At 42.0% G+C, this 18228-nt stretch overlaps 1 protein-coding gene across 21 annotated transcripts in view; it reads left to right on the forward strand.

Moving 5' to 3' along the window:
- LOC143347603 (uncharacterized) overlaps positions 1-18228 on the forward strand; it is a 207180-nt gene that overhangs the window by 102103 nt on the left and 86849 nt on the right. For all 21 annotated transcript variants that reach the window (XM_076776915.1, XM_076776913.1, XM_076776932.1 and 18 more), the window contains one exon: positions 15692-16056. In XM_076776915.1, coding sequence (XP_076633030.1) covers positions 15692-16056 — 365 coding nt within the window. The remainder of the gene's footprint in view (positions 1-15691; positions 16057-18228) is intronic.

An 18228-nucleotide genomic window follows, 5' to 3' on the forward strand; every position in this document is an offset into this window, starting at 1 on the left:
ACGCGAATTCTGAAGTTACCTTCTGGCGCGGTTCGAAGCGAAATTGGTCTAATCTAATTGCGAGCAGGCGAATACGATTCGATTCGGAATGTAAGATTACTGTTCAAAGTTCTCCGTCGGTTATTACAGTATTTCTCAAACTTTACCTCCCCGCGGAACGCCTCAATAAAGGAAAACTTCTGTCGGGGAATCTCTGAATCTCTGTAAAATTAAATTATCGCGTTTTGATATACTTTAACATAGTTATTTCAGGAAATACGTTTATCCTTTATCGTTTTAACAATTTTGAATGCTGTTTAAACATCCCTCGTTCGTGGCTTACAGTTTTATTATATCGTTGCTTTTATTGTTAACAACAGAAGCAGAATAAAAAGTGACGAAAAATTGTTCACAAATTTGAAACATTTCAATTTCCAGTTTCTTTTTGCACGTTTTTGCTACAGACAACAGAAAACTTTTCAACGGTGTTTTTAATAAGTATAAAATACTACGGGAAGCATTCTTTTTATTCCATTATACGATACTCCTCTTTTTATCTGCCGAGAGCTCGCGGACCTGCGCCAGACTTCGAACCCCCCAGGGATTCTGCGTGCAACAGTTTGAGAAACACTGGGCTATTGTACAGCGAGCGTCTCGTTATTCATGTCAATTCGAGACCCTAACAAGACCATAAACTTTTCTTACCGATTCCTCTTGCCCGGAATAGCCCCTGCGGCTCGGAATTTCTCGTAATTATCAAAGTGAAAAAGTGCACAACTATCTAACAGGCTGTCGCGATGTTTGTCCATCAAATTGTCACGTACAGTTGACGACAAAAAAGATAGCACACACTATGAAATCAATGTGTTCGTCGTTTCTGCGTAATATATTAATTCACGTTTTATTTTTCAAGAGTTTTCAAAATCATCGAAGAAGTCATTTGTTTTCAAAATTACTCAAAAAGCTGTAAACCAGCGAAACGAAGAAATCATAGAACTGTTGTTATAAGTGAACGACAACTATTATACGTTTCGTCGAGATAGAAAATAATTACTCTTCCAAAAAAAAATTAAATTTGTTACGAAACTGAAAAATAACTAGTGACGTTCACATAGATGAAATAAACTGTCGTATAATACGGTTTCGTGTAAAGTGGCGAACAAATTGCTAGAATTCTCGTATAACATGGTGAATTACGTTTGTATAACATGGTAGTCCCCTTTAAGTGCAGCGCCAACACACGACGATTCCGAGTAGTGTAAACACTTTGCCACGGATACGTACGTTTTTACGCAGTGATTTTATGGAATCGAATTTGCTCGGTTGCTTTTAGCACGAATTGATCAAATTGTTGGTTTTTTTATAATGAACACCGTAATTCTTCGATAAAACGGCAATACATGTACTTTTTTTGCTCTCGATATATGTGTAAACAATGTAGAATAATCGTTTTCAAACTTTTTGAAATGTACATTCCTAATTAAAAAAAAGAGAATATTTGCGCTTGAAAATTATCGATAAACAATTATTTCTTTATTTACTTACATTAATTGACAATTTAACTGTTTTTATTTTATTGGTTCATTAAATCGTTGAATATAAATAAATTTTGTTCACAACAAGTTGAAAATGTTAAATACGATTTAGATGACGCGTCTATTCATTACTCACTGTTTCTATTTACTCTACATGCAATCCCATATATTTTCGAACTCGATTTTCTTGAAAACGAAGCTTTCAAATCGTTCTAAAAAAAATTATTTTTGATCGCAGGGAAATTACAATCATTTTTGGTCAATACACATACCCCCGAAATACCCCTTGAGAATAAAATTCTTTACCGACAGTACAATGTCTGACCATGAATGAATGATTCCTCTGAAGCTTCATGCGTCTGTTTAAAAAATGATAATTCCCGAATGGATTGGAGGATTTTAATGTTTCAAAATGCAACAGTGTGCAACTACTATCGCTCGTACGCAGCTGTTTGCAGATTCTCGTTCTACGGGCGGAACCATAAACATTAATAACTTTTTAACGAAGCCTCGATCAAGAAATTGATATTCTTGATTTTCGTCTTATTTTGGTCTCTAGAAACTCCCATTAAAGTTTAAAGTTTAAAGACGTATACATTAAATTCGTTTTTTCAAATCATCATATTTTTATATGAAACGAATAGTCGCAGCTCCATTACAGACTGCATTTGTCGATGACAGGAAAGCAATGAAGAATCTCGTAGGATATCAGGCTCGAATGATAAAGCATACGTAGTTCACTCGGTCGGTGCTAGGAGGTTCGAGTTTCGACGCGCGCGAGGAGTTCGGACGATACACGCCCGTTTCGTGCGAAGGCGTCTCCCGGTCGTCGTCGACAAGATGGCGCGACGGGACGCGTTTAGGACGCGTGCAGGCGACGACGGACGGCGTCGCGATGGTCGCGGGGTCGTCGTTGGCGCCCCCGCCGTCGGTGGACGCCGGTCGAAGCGAATCGCGTGCCAATCTTTTGAAACGTTCTCTCTCGCCACACCCTACCGGCCAGTTTACGAGTAAAAAACGTGCGGCGCGCGCGATCCTGCCACGCGGTGCGTTCTTTCCCTCCCGTGAATCGTCGAATCCGTAATCCCGTCAGTGAGAGCAACGTGCCTTCCCCGAGAATCGAGAACGCCGAAACTACCGCGTCCTTGTCTCGTGGTCGCGTGGTGGTAGTTCGCGTCTGCCGATTTCCGGAGGTTCACGCGCTCGTTGTTTCGTCTTCTTTTGCTTTTCTTTCTTTCCTTTTTTTTATCGTTTCCTTCGCCTTCTGTGCGCGCGGGACGATGCACTTGGACATCGAGTACTCTAACGCGGAACGATGACGCTATTTCGAAGGATGACTCACCGCGATCTATCCGTAACGAAGGAACGAGCTAGGGATGCGGATCGAGGACGACCACCATTCTGGAGGTGCGATCCGACGGTCCTAATAGTAAGAGACAATCGCGGAAATTCGACCGTCCTTAGCCATGTGCCGGTCGGGCATCGTTCGAGTCTCGAGTGAACCGTGTCTTTGACTATTTAGTGTGCATATCTTAGAAATTATCGTCGATCACTCAGGACCATTAAATCGGACAACGTGCATCTCGTAGCGTCTCTCGGTTCCTAGAAACGATCGCTACCGGTGTTTTCGGTCTCCATTCTTCTCTAGGCGTCGAACAGCGACGCTCCGCGGATCCTCGGGCAACTAATATTGATTATAGAAGCGGCGGTGACGGTAGCGACGGTGGTGGCGGCGGCGGCAGTGGCAGCGACGATGATGGTGGCGGTGCTTTCATTCGACGCGGTTATCCTTCCGCCAGCCGGCCCACCGGCAGTAGTGCACGCGCCTCGGAAACAATAGTGCCGTTCGCGAGTTCTCGCGAGTTTACGCCTTTGATACACGGTCGCGTGTCCCCGACGACTATACTGACCGCGCTGACCGACGACGAAATGTAAGTAAGCGGGAATTACTGTCCGGCGACGCTGCTGGAGGTTCGGCGAGTGCAAGCTCGCGATATTTAGTCGTCTTTCGGGGTGAGTTTTCTTGGGCCACTCGGTAAGTAACCGACTCTGAAAGATCGCGAGGGGTCCAGGTCGCTTACCTCTCACACTCCCCCGCATATACGTTCAAAAGACACGGAGTATATTTAAAAATAACGTTTTCTTAAGTAATATTTTACGAGGAACATTAGTACGTCTTGTCTCGGATTAGCTACGCGAACTAATGGGCGATGCTTATCCAGTAGATTCCACCTCAGGCGAGACGCTATTAATCGCTCGAACGATCGCCGGCTTAGGCGGTAGTTTCTCGGTACATAATTAATTTTGACAGATTACTCGAACGACTCGTAACATTCCATCCGAGACAGGATCTATGTGGGAAGCCTTGGGTCGCAGTTGTCCAGCTTGTAGATACGAGACGTTAGAATATTTATAAAAAAATTCTTAAATATTTATTTTACTGTCCCACCCTGCGACAATATTTGGTAACCGATTTCTTTACCGATCGTATTGCCGCGCATCGGTTTCCACGAGAAACCGCTGCACGTAGACTGCAAACAGGTAGTCGCAGCGATAACGTTGTTCGGGACGATATGGTTTATCGTTTAGGAGCCGGGCAACGGTCTCCATGCGATTCGAGCACCGATCGATGATCGGAGGTTCTCTCGTTCTCTCGCAGGCTACCCGATTCGGATTTGTCTCGCGACGGGAAGTAGCGGGTTGGACGATAACGAAATACGTGCGAGACGAGTGTTTGGAGACACGTGGACGTTAGTACTAACGGGGAGCCCCGAGTGCGCCGTGCACGCTAAATAATAACGCGGAGGCGCGTCGTCCTCGCGCACGCACGTGCACGTGCCCGTGGATGTTTCCTCGTCCCCTCTTTCCCCCCCTCTACCCCCCCGGAAGGCATTCTCCGACTTCGAAAGCGATATAGATTTTTTTTCCACCCGGCACGCGCTCGATTCAGAGCCGAGCACGCACGCTCGCTCGGACGCATGCGTACGCGGGTCGTTCGCTATGGTGCACCTACCGTTCTCTTGCAGCTACTTGCATCGAGGTTGGAGGGGGTGAAATTAAGGGAACGGTGAGTGTGTACCACCCCATACCCCCAGACACTCCTCCCTTTTCATTGCTCTTCTCTCGCCTCTGGGTCTCGCTCTCCATCTGTCTCCGGACCTCCTTCGGTCTTTCGTCCTTTTTTCCTCTCCGCGATTAATGCGAGCATTGTTCGCGAAAGAGGGAACCCCGTAATTGCTTGGTCGCGCGCGGTTAATCGCGACTCGCGGGACCGCGTCGCCATTTTTGAATCGGTAATGGGAAATCTGAAAATGTCTTTCGATACTTTTGACTACTCTGTCCACTTGAAAATCTTGATTATCTCGAGCAATATAAGAAAATGTTACGAGTGCAAAGGTTTGAGAACACGACTTGCCTGGCATGTCTGTCCATAACTTGCTGTTTCTACTTGCGCTGGTGTCTAAGTCGTATTCCATTGCACCGCGTATCTCATGGATGTTCAAAGTCGATTTTTTTGAAACCAAAGACTCGTATGAAAAAATATTCTGTATTTTCGATTTATTTTATTGACGTTAGAATCACGCCCTTTTTGGCTGTACCACGATTTTAAATGTATTGCAATCTTAGGAGGAATAATGGATGAAATTTTGTTTTACTATTTGTTTCATTCCAATCTTCTTGTAATATTTTCTATCAGACCTTTGATTTTATACGTCCGTTGTAAAATTTATACTAGAGTGGTAGCTCAAAATGAAATAATAAGATGGTTTTGAAAAAGTTTCGTTCCTAAAGTATATTTCCTCATAAAGAGGCAGTTCCAGCCAGCTTTTTGCTGTTCCCATCTGCTGGTGTGTTATCGCGTCTCCAGTCCCGTTTCAAACCTCGAACAATTACTGTTAATTAACGCGCGTCGTGGCCAGTTCCATCGGTTCGCTGAACTTTCGTCCAAACGAATCGCAACTCTCAAGGATGAGAATTATTGGTTCTCTCCGACGCAATCCGGTTCGCGTCGTTCAGAGATTTTTGGCAGCACGGTACCCTAATGATTCTTAAGATGAACATCTGGGTTGGCACGTTCAACTTTCGTACAGCGGAGGCGAAATTCGACACCAACGTCGAATTTATACGCAGCGATATCGTCGAGCCGCGAAGTAATCTTCAATTTACGAATCACATCTGGGGTTCATTTTAAGAATCGTTACTGTATCTTGGTTATGGTTATAGTTAAACAAAAATATCAGAAGGGAAAATTGTTAGAAGAGATAGAAACGTTCAGTTTACGAATCACGCCTGGGATTCATTTTAAGAATCGTTACTGTATCTTGGTTATGGTTATAGTTAAACAAAAATATCAGGAGGGAAAATTGAATGGTTTCAAAGGAGCCACAGATTAAGAGAGATACAAATGTTCAACTTACGAACGTCTGTGGTTCATTTTAAGAATCATTACTATATTTTGGAAAATTTAATGATTTCGAAAGGTACACAAATTGGGAGAGATAGAAACGTTCAACTTACGAATTACGTTTGGAGTTCATTTTAAGAATCATTACTGTAATCTCTGCGCTTCGATGGCGACGGAAACTGAACGTTTGCTCGGTCGATCGGGGATATTCGAATTCGAGATTCTCGGGTCGAGTAACAAGTACCGAAAGACGAGGGGTCGCGAGGGGCACGGAGAACGGAGAGGAGTCACAGAAGCGCACTTTCGTGCGTATTTTTGGCCAACGATAATCGATAAACGGCCAACAGGCTCTGCGGAGAAATTATTGTCTATAAGACCGAACCAACCGATACATACTGGGTGTCCCGTGATAAGCGGTACCGCGTGGTGATTCTGGACGCAAAAGCAAGTCGAGAACGTGGGAATGAGAATTTTCTCCGCGAGACGTTCGTTTCTGTGAAAATCGACGTTGCTCGGGGTACGCGCGTGTTTTGCCAACATTCGGTTTAATGGATCTCGCTGTAGATGTTTATCATGTTTGTTCAGAATTTGTGGGAGTAATCATTCTTTTTATCAGAGATTTTATTTCGTTCTGCTTAACAGTGCACGCTGCGCGAATAAATACGAGAGAAACACGCCAGAGGGATTTGCGACGTCGAAGGGTACGAGTCGAACGCGCGTAATTTCTAAATCGATTTCCTTTTTATTTCCTGTTTATTCGAATAATTATTTCACGCGTTGACACAGAAACAAGCGTGTCAATTTCTTATGTAAACGATTAATACTGTTACTTAAAAAGTAACTCGATATATCCGTTGTATTAAATAATAAAATAGCTTTGTTACTGTTATTTCTTTTATTCGCTGGAACGAAACACTGGAACTTCGTTTTAAATTAAATTCACGCGGGTTTGGTAATTTGTTATCTAGATGAAAATGTATTGGTATCTGGTATCGTATCGCGCGGACGGTCAAACTGATTTTCTCGTCGTCGAGGCGAACAGATAGAGGCCCCTTATCCTGTCCAGATACGTTCGCTTTACGGTATTTCTTTTATTTTACAACGAAAATTTCATTCTCCCGTCGCGGGTACGTATTAATTCTACACCGGGAACGTTGAACGTGGAAAATTGAATGAATAATCGAGGCGGGTTCGATTTTATCGGGGAAACTCTGCGCGGTGGCGTTTGCTGACATAAACAGTTTCTGAGCTGCTATATGGCTCGAATAGGCGGTCCAGAAAACCCGAGTCAAAACTTTTGCTCGTTTAATCGACGCCGCTCTCGTCGGACAGATTAATACGCGGCGCCAGCTCCTGTTTAGTTATGACACAGCTCATCCTCGTTGCCCCCGGACGCGTGGCCTCTCTCCATCGTAGCAAATTTAGGTCTAACTTACGATCGGGTCGAAGTCAGTCGAGAATTTTTTGCGTTGAACGGCATTTTAAAAGTTTGGAACGCAGTGTAACGACACGTAGAAAAACGCTCGTCAAACGACGTCCAACGTGACCAAATTTGTTCAAACACGACACACAGACTGACCGTATTTTTCTGTTTTATACCATACTCAGAATTCTGAACGAAGTAACTGTATATGTATAAAAATTTATTTTTATCACTCGTGAGTTTGACCATTCGTTTAAAAATCTACGACACTACGGTTGGTTTTGGATCAGTTTCAACTCATCGACGATCGTTTGATTCAGGTTTGCGGAAGGAATGGGTGAATTATGTATTTCACAAACCACCATACAGTCATCAGGAACCTTCGTTAACCGCAGTAATGGTTTCGTTGTATGTTTGGGAGTTTGACCAACGTTCAATCATTGTCCAAATTGCTCTCGACTGGCGTACGGTAATCATTGCTCGTCGCGGGTAACGAATCTCACTGAAAATTTCTGTTTGCTGTTTCGAATTTTAAACCACGAGCATACTTCCGACCGTTTTGTCGATTGTTTGTCGATCGATGTGTCACTTGTTTGTCCAATCTCTTTCGTTGCTGTGGCCAGGTATCGAGAAACTGTCACGTTGGGAACGATAAAGTCTGCTGGAAGACCTTAAGCTGTTGTTCGTGGGTTAAATACCCTCGTAAGTCTTTAGATCTCCTTCCAAACTCATTCCTCGCGTCTCAAATCCCAAAAATGTAATTTACCCAACCACCATAATGCCTTGTCCAAAGGGCTAAATTATTGTTTCTAATATCTCAGGTTAAATTCGTATAAAAAGATTATTTCCGATTCTTCGATCGACACTCTGTAATCTTCTGTTTGGAAAGAAACTAAACACCAAAATATAGCAAAACAAGTGCAGTCTTATTCTTTATTTTGCGTTTGTTTTTATCACATCGAATTTTTACTGTTGTCAATGATGTCGGTTCTAGAACGTTATCAACGCGATTCAACGACTCGTTTCGAAGTGTGCAACAGTTGAATCCGAGGTCAAGGAACGAAAATGACTCGCGTCAGCCGAGCAACTATGTTCCGTCGTGTGTAATTGAAATCGATCGATCCACGTGCACACACGTGGGGGAATCTTAATCGCGCAGGATCGATGGTCCTACGGATCGTGCTCGATCGATCGATCAAAGGCCCCGATGGACGCCTCGACGGTTCGTACGGAATCAACGTCAAAGTCTCCGACAAATTTGTTTCGTCAAAGCGACCGCGTTGCGCAAATGCACGTTCTGCAACGATTCTCTTCCCACGCTCGAGTTTTTCGACGTTTCGTCGTTGCTCTGCATAGTCGTTTCCACGACAGATCATTTTTGCGTTCTCTATAATTAAACCCGGTCACTGTTTTCGCGCGGGCGACCGTCTAGTCGAAAGGGAACGTTGAACTTGTAAATACACAGGCCGAGAATCGCAACGAGCGACGCGGTTATTTTCGTTGGGCTTATCGAGACGAATTTACTCGGTCGTCCCAGTTATTTCGGGTAGGAAAAGCGGCGTGCCCCAATTCTCGGTGCTCGACACGATTAAGAAAAACGTACGCTTTCGATGGGAAACAATGAAGTTTGTCGAGCACTTCGTCTTACAAAGGATCCCGCCGTGAACTGTGACGCTGGGATTTTAACGGGAGCTCGTGGGCGGACAGAAATTTAAAAAAAAATCATCGACCCTCCGTTTCAACTATCGATGACCAATCTCTATCCTACATTTCTCCAATTTACCTCGCGAAAATCTTTGTAGTCGAAGCTGAAAGTAAATGAAAATTCACTGGAAAAGTAATTATAAATTTACAATCGTAAAGCAAATGAATTTGTTTTTTTTCTTTCAAGTTATTTTCTCAATGAAATTATTCGACTATTCAAAACACACATATTCGTACGCAAATTAATCGAGTCGAAGAAATCTTGGATAAATTTCACATTAGTAGAACATTTCGATTTTGATGAGTGTTAGATCCAAAAAAGAATTTTTGATAATGTGAGAATAAATCAATGGTTCGGTAAACTACTGATCGTCGACGCTTCAAGTCGAGTATAGCTTAAATGTTTATTGGAATAAGGATATATGGTATAAAAGATCTGCGTATAAGAATCTAAGCACCCGATAAAGGAATATTGAAACTAAACATGGAAACTGACATACGAAAGTCGATCGATTCAGCCGCGCGAACGAAAGGATATCGTCGTCGGCCGTGGACGACGATACGAGGCGATTCAGATAATCGAAATCTTATCAGCGGTGACAAATTATCGAATATCCGAACGTTAGATTAGATTTCTCGAGCATCGGTGGAACAGAGGGCCAGTCTCTCGTTGCCGGCACGTTGGTCGGCCGGACACTCGTCGCTATTCTGAAAATAAACGCGTTCGAGGATCTCGCGGCGTCGCGGTTGTGCCAGTGCTGTTCGCGTAGTCGCGCGCGACACTTGGAGTTTTATCGAACCGGTCGATTTACGGGGATTTTCGTGTATCGTACAGTGACGAAGACTCGGAAAAATTGCACCTGAATGAAATTCAGATTCTGTGAAATTTTCTCGAAAAAGTTTGCAGTAGGTATTGGTCTCGGAATTCCAGCCCTTTGCGACCCTAATTTCAGGGAAGTGAAACAGCCGAGCTTTGATTTTTCTTGCTTCTATAAAATGTAGTAATTCTTCTATGTACATTTTATTTTTTTAATATCCATCCACATCGATAGAATTTTATGTATTATAATTTAGATTTTATTAAGGAAACGTTTGAGAAGCCAGTTTCTTTTCGATTTTGTTTGCACAGATGTCTGAACGTGTTTACGAACCTTGTAATCGAAACGTCAGGAGTATCGACTGGTACTGTCTGTTTTGTGTTTCGAACTATAGTTTTGGAATTAGTCTCGAACACTGTGAGCACAAATTGTGATTAATCAGAAATTATGCGATGAAATATAGACATCCAATAATTATAGAAATAAAAAAATAAAACAAGTGATGATTTATGTTGGTAAAAACATTTCTAAATGAAGAAATCTATTTTTAATTAAATATTGTAGCCGAAAGTAATCGTACTCAGGTTCTGAAGCATGTTTATATTAAAAATAAAATGAATTTAATAAGCTAAAAAAATAATATTATAGTACAACCACACTCTGGTTGCGTCATCGTAGATTTTACTTCGCGTGTAAATTTATCGAGCAAAGGATAGAAATAAATGATAGATCTCAGTGAACAGTAAAATTTTAGGAAAATATTATCGTAACGGACAGAAGAAAAATTAACATTTCGAAACTGCATATCACATAGCGGTGCATTTCCTCTTGACACTTTGTCCATGAATTTTCTACGCCACGGTCCGATGGATTAATAAAATCAGTATCATTAAAATGCATTTTACGGTCGAAGGGATGAATTTCCGTCGTATCGTATCGCTCGGAGGCAATCTTCATAGCGGTGTACAGGTTTCGTATCGTCGATAGCTTCTCCCCCAATGGCGTGTCGTTGGCTCGATGCTACGCGTGTCTTTTTTCCCGCGGTGTAAACGCTTCCGTTCCGTGATTTCGAGGGAGGACGGGGAAAATCAATTTTCGCTGGTTCGAGAGTCACGGGGTAAGGGGTTAACGGAATTGGATCGGCAAGGCTTGTCGCGAATCGATTTTCTCTCGCGGAACCCGTCTAGTTTAATTTTGAACGGTTGTTTCGAGCGGATCCAGGCATCGGTTATAAAATTTTGCTCGTGACGATAATGGATTTCGTTGAAAAGTCGCGTCTTCGCGAGGCTCGTCCGTGGGAGATAAGTCGACGAACGACGTTTCAATTTTCAAACCGTCGCTGGAAGGGTGTTTCGCTTGTCGATAAACGAGCAAGGAAAAATAATTGATAGGTAAAAACGGTGACGCGTCACCGGAGGATCGATGGACCTCTTCTGGTCGGGAAAAATCATTAAGGAAAGAAAGAGAGGGTTCGTGTTATCTCGAATCATAGATTACTCGCTGTAAATTCGAGCGACAAAAAATTACACTCTTGTGCTGTACCGTTCGTGTATTTATTTATTTATTAGAGCAAGTCTGGGACGACGAGTAAAATTTAATTTTGCTCTAATCAGTGCAAACTGAATATCGTAAACGCGAAGTACGATCATTGATTGCCGTTTAAATAAACGGGAAACAATATTTATTATTATCGTTAAATAATCCGCAATGGAGAATTTACGAATTTGATGGACTCTCGCTCGGATTAAACGATCAGCGAAAAATACTTGTCGATCAAACCCGTGGTTGAATCTCTGATAATCCGCCGCGCGTATAGGCTGCTTTATTCGCATGATTTGGTTTATTTAAAAAATATATTCGACGTGTTACGTCGCGTCTGCTTTGATCGACACGTTGCCCAGTATAGTTTCCATCGACTTTTCTGAAGCTTCTGGTATCGTAGACCGGCAGCCTATTAACAGCCGAACTTAAAATTGGCATAACCGGTGCTTCCCAATCTTGGATCTCGTCCAACCTATCTCATAGAGAACTCAGGTCATGACTCGAGACATCATTTCTTCTTTCGTTTGTTCTGTCTCGTGCAGCGTTCTCTACCTTATGGCCCTTATTGTTCAGTATTTAGATAGCTCAATTACTCTAGGCCATTATTCTTCCTCCCGCGTGCACGCTGATGGTATGCAACTCGTTAACATTTACCATCCGACGCTTCTTCTGCTAAACGCGAAATTGAATATGATCTAAATAATGTTGCAAAGCGGTCTGCGGCGCATAATTTGAACCTCGACTCCGCGAAAACCTCCCTTCATCGTGTCGGATTCACCATTATCCTATCGTAACTAAACTTATTTAGCGTTAATCTAACTTCTGATGCTATTTCTTCGCGGTTCGACCTTAAAACTGATTATTCTCTCGTGAATTTCATATTATAACTAACTTCAGAATCCCTTGCTCCAATTTGAAAATATCTAATCGGGAAACTTGCTCGATTATTTTCGCGTCGCAAACGAAATCATAGGGCGCCTTATCTTCGTCCCGCCGGATGTATTTTGCGCTTTGATGTCGAATTGCTTAAAAAATTAACAGCGTTTCCCTGTCTAACATTCGCTGCATAGGAACGTTATCGAGGGAGATACTACATTCTTGGATCTTCGTTAAATACAGGGTGTTCGGCCACCCCTGGGAAAAATTTTAATGGAAGATTCTAGATACCAAAATAAGACGAAAATCAAGAATACTAATTTCTTGATGGAGGCTTCGTTAAAAAGTTATTAACAATTAAATTCAAAAATTTCAAATCGTTCTGGAAAAATTATTTTCGGTTGCGGGGGTCAATTACAATCATTTTTGGTCATTACACATACCTTCGAAATCCTACCCACTTTCGAGAAAAAAATTCGAGTAAGTGCTGAAAGTTTTAGGTGAAAAAAAAAACTTTCGAATCCTCTTGGAAAAATTATTTTTAGTTGCAGGGGTCAATTGCAAGCATTTTTGGTCAACTGACATACCCCCGAAATCCTACTCAGTTTCGAGAAAAAAATTCCTTACCGAAAATATAATTTCTAGCCAAGAATGTCTGCCCGAATTTTCATGCGAATCTTTAAAACGTCATAACTTCTGAACGGATTGGACGATTTTAATGTTTGAAAAAGCAAACTACGCGTATTTTGGTGGAGAATATGTACAAATCGCAAAAATATTCGAAAAGTTGGTCGTTGACCCCGCAAAATGAGAAAAACCCCATAAAACTGGTCCAATTTTCAAACAGCCATAACTCCTACAATTGTGAATATATTTCAATGAAACTTTTTTCCGAAGTAGAGCTCATGGGTACCTACAAAAAAGTATTAGACAACTTTTCTGTAGGGCGTCAGACAAAATTACTAAAAATGAAAAAGGAATTTTTAAGAAAAATCGACAGGGGGTGCCTAAATTTTTCGACGAAAAAAAAAAATTTCAAATCGTTCTGGAAAAATTATTTTCGCTTGCGAGGGTCAATTACAATCATTTTTGGTCATTATATAAACCCCCGAAATCCTACCCATTTTCTAGAAAAAAATTCGAGAATGTGTGAAATTTTTCGACGGAAAAAAAAATTGCAAATCGTTCTAAAAAAATTATTTTCGGTTTCAGGGATCAATTATAATCATTTTTGGTGAATAGACATACCCCCGAAATCTTGCGCATTTTCGAGAAAAAAATTCAGTACAGTCGGAACTTTAAACGTTAATAACTGTTTAACGAAGCCTTCATCAACAAATTGGTATTCTTGATTTTCGTCTTATTTTGGCCTCTAGAATCCCACATTAAAATTTTTCCCAGGGGTGGCCGAACACCCTGTATATTAAACCTACATGAGTCAATCAGTCGCTCTAGATAATGTAAACAATAAATTGTTGGTATTATTATGAGCCCTTTCTAACGTTCTTTGACTAGGATCGTTATCGAGGGAGGTACTACATTCTTGAAACTGCAAACTGCAAACATTTTTGTTATCTTAAAGTGAAAAACAGCGAGAGTCAGTGAAGTAGAGAGAAACGTTCAACTTATGATTCACATGTAGGTTCATCTTAAGAACCATGTGACCTCCTAATGCCTATTCGAGAGCTAATGAAGCTGCTAAATTATAGTAACTTGATTCTGTGAACTCAAACTAATCCAACAAGGAGAATACAGAACCTCCGTGTCATCAATTTTATTGAGAGTTTGACCACTGATAGATCTTGCTACCTCATTTACCAATATATACCATTATAAGATTAGATACCCAACATTTTTCGAGATATTTACAATTAAAAAGCTTCGATACTCCTTAAAAAGTGCCTGAACGAACGCTAATAAGCCAATAAGAGGCGTGGACCAGGTATTACGTGTCAGACTGCTGATCGGACAAGTCAGAGTTCGATTTCCCATACATACAATGTTTCTTAATTCTTTTCTCTTTCCTTGCTGAGTTTGTATGTAGAAAATTGCAAGTCCAAAGATGTGCAGGTCGAGAAATCGTCGTGGATTCTCGTAAAGCAATGTGTTCTAGATATTTTCGAAGGATTCGTGTTTCTGAAGCGAATGGCGGAGCTTCTCTAATCACGACCCCGCGTCAGAACGCGCAACCCTTCGGGTCCGCTCGTCAGGCTGAAAATCATCGTGTAGGCGCGGCGGGGACGAATGCTTGCGTACGTTTGCTCGCGTACCGGAATTCGAGGCTCGTCATTAATTGGACGTCGACGAGCAGCGACCGTTCGCCGACCCACTTTTGCCTCGCGAGCATCCAACGTCGTCGTTCCGATTAAACGCGCCAGCTTCGTTGTTCAGCTTCCACGGCGGAATTGCGTGCCATCCGAATTGCGGACGCATACGTTACGCGTTGATCGCCGCCACGGAAATGGTTCCTTACTAGATACGCGTACTCCAGGAATACCTACGCTGGTAAATCTCTCGGTCGCGTATTTACAGTCAACGATGGTTTTGCACGCGTCGAGCATCAAAGCGACTGAGAAGCCTCCTCCGCCTTCCGGCGAGGGGGAGGGGACAGGAAGAGATTCGGTTCCGGTAAATAGAATACCTCGGGCCTCGAGGGGCGGTTCCTCCTAACTCATCTGCGGGACGACGAACGCGAAATCCGCGTGGCCACCACTTTCCTGGCGCCTGGGTGATTGCACGTGCTGCTCTCGAAACTATTTCCGGCCACTTCCGCGAACCCCGTTATTTTCAACCGAGTTTACACCCAACTTTATGCCAAATGGGTCGATCTCTGTCAAAACATTATTATTGTTATTGTTATTATTAAACTGTGATGCCTCCTGAAGTTTATTCTCCGGGCGTATGTAGGACTTGAAAGGGTGGATTTGAATTTTTATAAGAAATTTTGAGTAATTGGAATAGAGGGACTCCTTGTGGCGCTGCTTCGCTGCGGGTTGGAACTCGTGAGAATCGCAAAATTCCATCGATGCTACTACGTTGAACTGTAACTGTACATGCACGTTCATGGCGAAACATGTTCCAAAGCTATAAAGAAAAGAGAAACGGTAATAGTGTAATGATAAATAGATTAGACCAATGTAGAAAATACGAATGTATTAAAGAAACTGTGCCGAGATAAAAGCCTCGGTACCGAGGTATAAGTTAATGCCTTTAGCATAGCACGTGACACGTAACACGTAACACGTAACACGTGCCCCTTATCGTAAACTTCGTTTCACGCGAGTCATATTTTATTCAACCTTAGATCCAAGGCTGTATCCGCGTCCGAAAAAAAGTTTACTTATTTTCGTGGTTGTGCCAGATACGAAGGTGAAATGAAAATGCGATTTTTTGTTGTTATTTGTTTCAGGTGGGTCCGGCCGGGGGGAGGGTGAGCCAGGTTCGAACGAAATTCCGATCGGGAGGAGGGGCGGCGGTGGCGGTGGCGGTGGGGGCGTTGGAGGAGGTAGCGTGTTGGGTGTTGGCGGAGGTGGCGGAAGCGGAAGCATCGGGGGAGGCTCGGTGAGCAGAAGCGGGTCCGGGGGTGGCGGCCGATCGAGGGACGAGCCGAGGAGGCACACCCTCGGCGGCGATCACCAGCCGTCCCTACATCATCAGCAGTTCAACGCGGCCCAACAACTGCACCCCCTTCATCCCCATCATCCCCATCATCTGCCGCCGCCACACGGCCAGTACGGTACACCGCCCACGCGTCACACCACCATGGATCTCGAGGTGAATCTTTGCTACCGCAACATGTAAATACACACATATTGACTCTTACTGTTTGCGCTCTGTCTGGTCACACTGTTCTTTCTCGAGCCCTATGTGTCGGTTACCCACTTGGACGTGTCCCCCGAGAATGATTTTAATCGATACACGATTTGGAAATTAACCCTTTCCACTCGGAGACTTTTCTTCCATCTACTAATTCAAGCACACTTTCTTACGAAATAGACAGTAAATGCTCCGAGCAAACACATCTTTTTTTACATTCTTTGCTTATGTATTTTGTCCTATTTAATCACTTTAAAAAAATAATGTCGTCTGGGTCCCGTAGAGGGTACATCCTAATGCTTTGCTGGGATGTCCCTTCGAACAGGACAGCCGAGTGCAAAGGGTTGAATATCTGGCCTCTCCGAACGTAAAAGAAACTCGTATCGGGTAGCCAAGCATTTACTGATCTAGTACATTGTGGCCCTGTTCGGTATAATTTTCTATGAGTTCGCAGGAAAATTAAGTAAAGGGGGAACAATAGGTGATTTTAAATCTTCAACAGATGCTTGCTGACTATCTAATACGGGTTTATTTTACACGATAGGAAAGTCTCGACGATTCCGGTCAGTTAGACTGTTTATAACCATAATACTTGCAATATTTATTAGGAGTCATAATCGTAAGTTGTTATGTATAGTTAGTGGAACAAATATTAGCAATCTACATAAATTGCTTTCTCAAAGCGTCATTAATCCGTTGCATTTATAAATGCAGAAAGATGGACAAAATTATTATATAAATAAAACTTTCGTATAACAAACGAAACGTAAATAATTTTTTATTCGTTACGTATTATTCGAGTAAATTTTTCCTCGACTCTTTCTTTTTTCTCTGACAGAATTAACATTCTTGTCACTTTGTAGCTTTATCATCTTATTCCAGCAAACTTCATGAAATTGCTATATTTATGACACTATGTATAATCAGTATCATCGATACGACTGTTTGAACGATACAGTAATCTACAGATAACTGGCACGATTTTTTCTTGGGTAACTGAAATGAAATTACAGTCCTCCACTATGAAAATCATAATTTTTATATTCGTTGTTATATCCTCATAAAGTCACTGGCAATGTTAATGTTTTCCCTACGAAAATAAGTCGAGAAGGTATAAAAGTGGTCAAAATTTATTTTCGTAATTAATATTGGCTTTGCATTATCGTTATCAACCTATAAATGATGGAGTCGCACAGATCTTTTCGTACGAATCGATAGAGTGTATTACAAGGCTCGCAAAAATGTAATTTAATTTAATAATTTAGTAAAATATTTTTAAATAAATACAAAAAACGTCCCTTCGTGTGAAAATATATTCGATAGCGATCTATCGATACGTGGGGTTCTTTTTTCCTCTTCCAAACTAGTTCTTAACACCATTTTCAAATCACAAAAAGAAATTCGAATATTGTTGGTTGGATTACTATTTATTACTAAAAAGGACAAGAAGTCTGTGCAGAACATTCATTAAAATTATTCGCTCCATGGTTCGAAACATAAATTCGAAAGAGGTTACACAAGGAAAGCGGCGTTTCATCCAGGTTATGCTGGTGGCCTCATTATGCATCTAATTTCTTACTTAATTTTAATACAAGTTTAAGGCAAGGTTTGCCGGGTCAGTCTCACCGACGACTACTTGCTCTGCATAATTACCAGCATAACTTCACCGAAACGCTACTCGTTTCTATAACCATTTTCGAATACATTTGTTTTTTCCCTCCAAGAAACGCGTAAATTTAACGGATACTCTGCAGAGGCTTTCCTTTATATTTTGATGATCCTTATGCCTCTTCACGCAGAAAGATATGTGCGACTCGAACGAAATTTTACCTTCCTTAAATGCCAATAACTTCGAAAAGTCGGTTTCCCCCCCCAGTTATCCATAGATTATTGCATTTCTATTCCTCGTGGAGTCGTACGCGACGGCCATATTGGATAACGACGGTGGCGCCACCGTACAATTCTTCCATTTCTTCGTACTATACGATAAATTCTTACGACTATGACCCCTTTATAACAGAAAATGCTCGGTCCCGAATCGTCGAAACTCTGCCTTCGGAGTTTTTATATCTATACTCCTCTCGTTTTTCTTTTTCTTAACTATATATATATATATACATATATTCTCCC

This window comes from Colletes latitarsis, chromosome 11 (genome assembly GCF_051014445.1).
Source record: "Colletes latitarsis isolate SP2378_abdomen chromosome 11, iyColLati1, whole genome shotgun sequence".
NCBI classification, from domain to species: domain Eukaryota; kingdom Metazoa; phylum Arthropoda; class Insecta; order Hymenoptera; family Colletidae; genus Colletes; species Colletes latitarsis.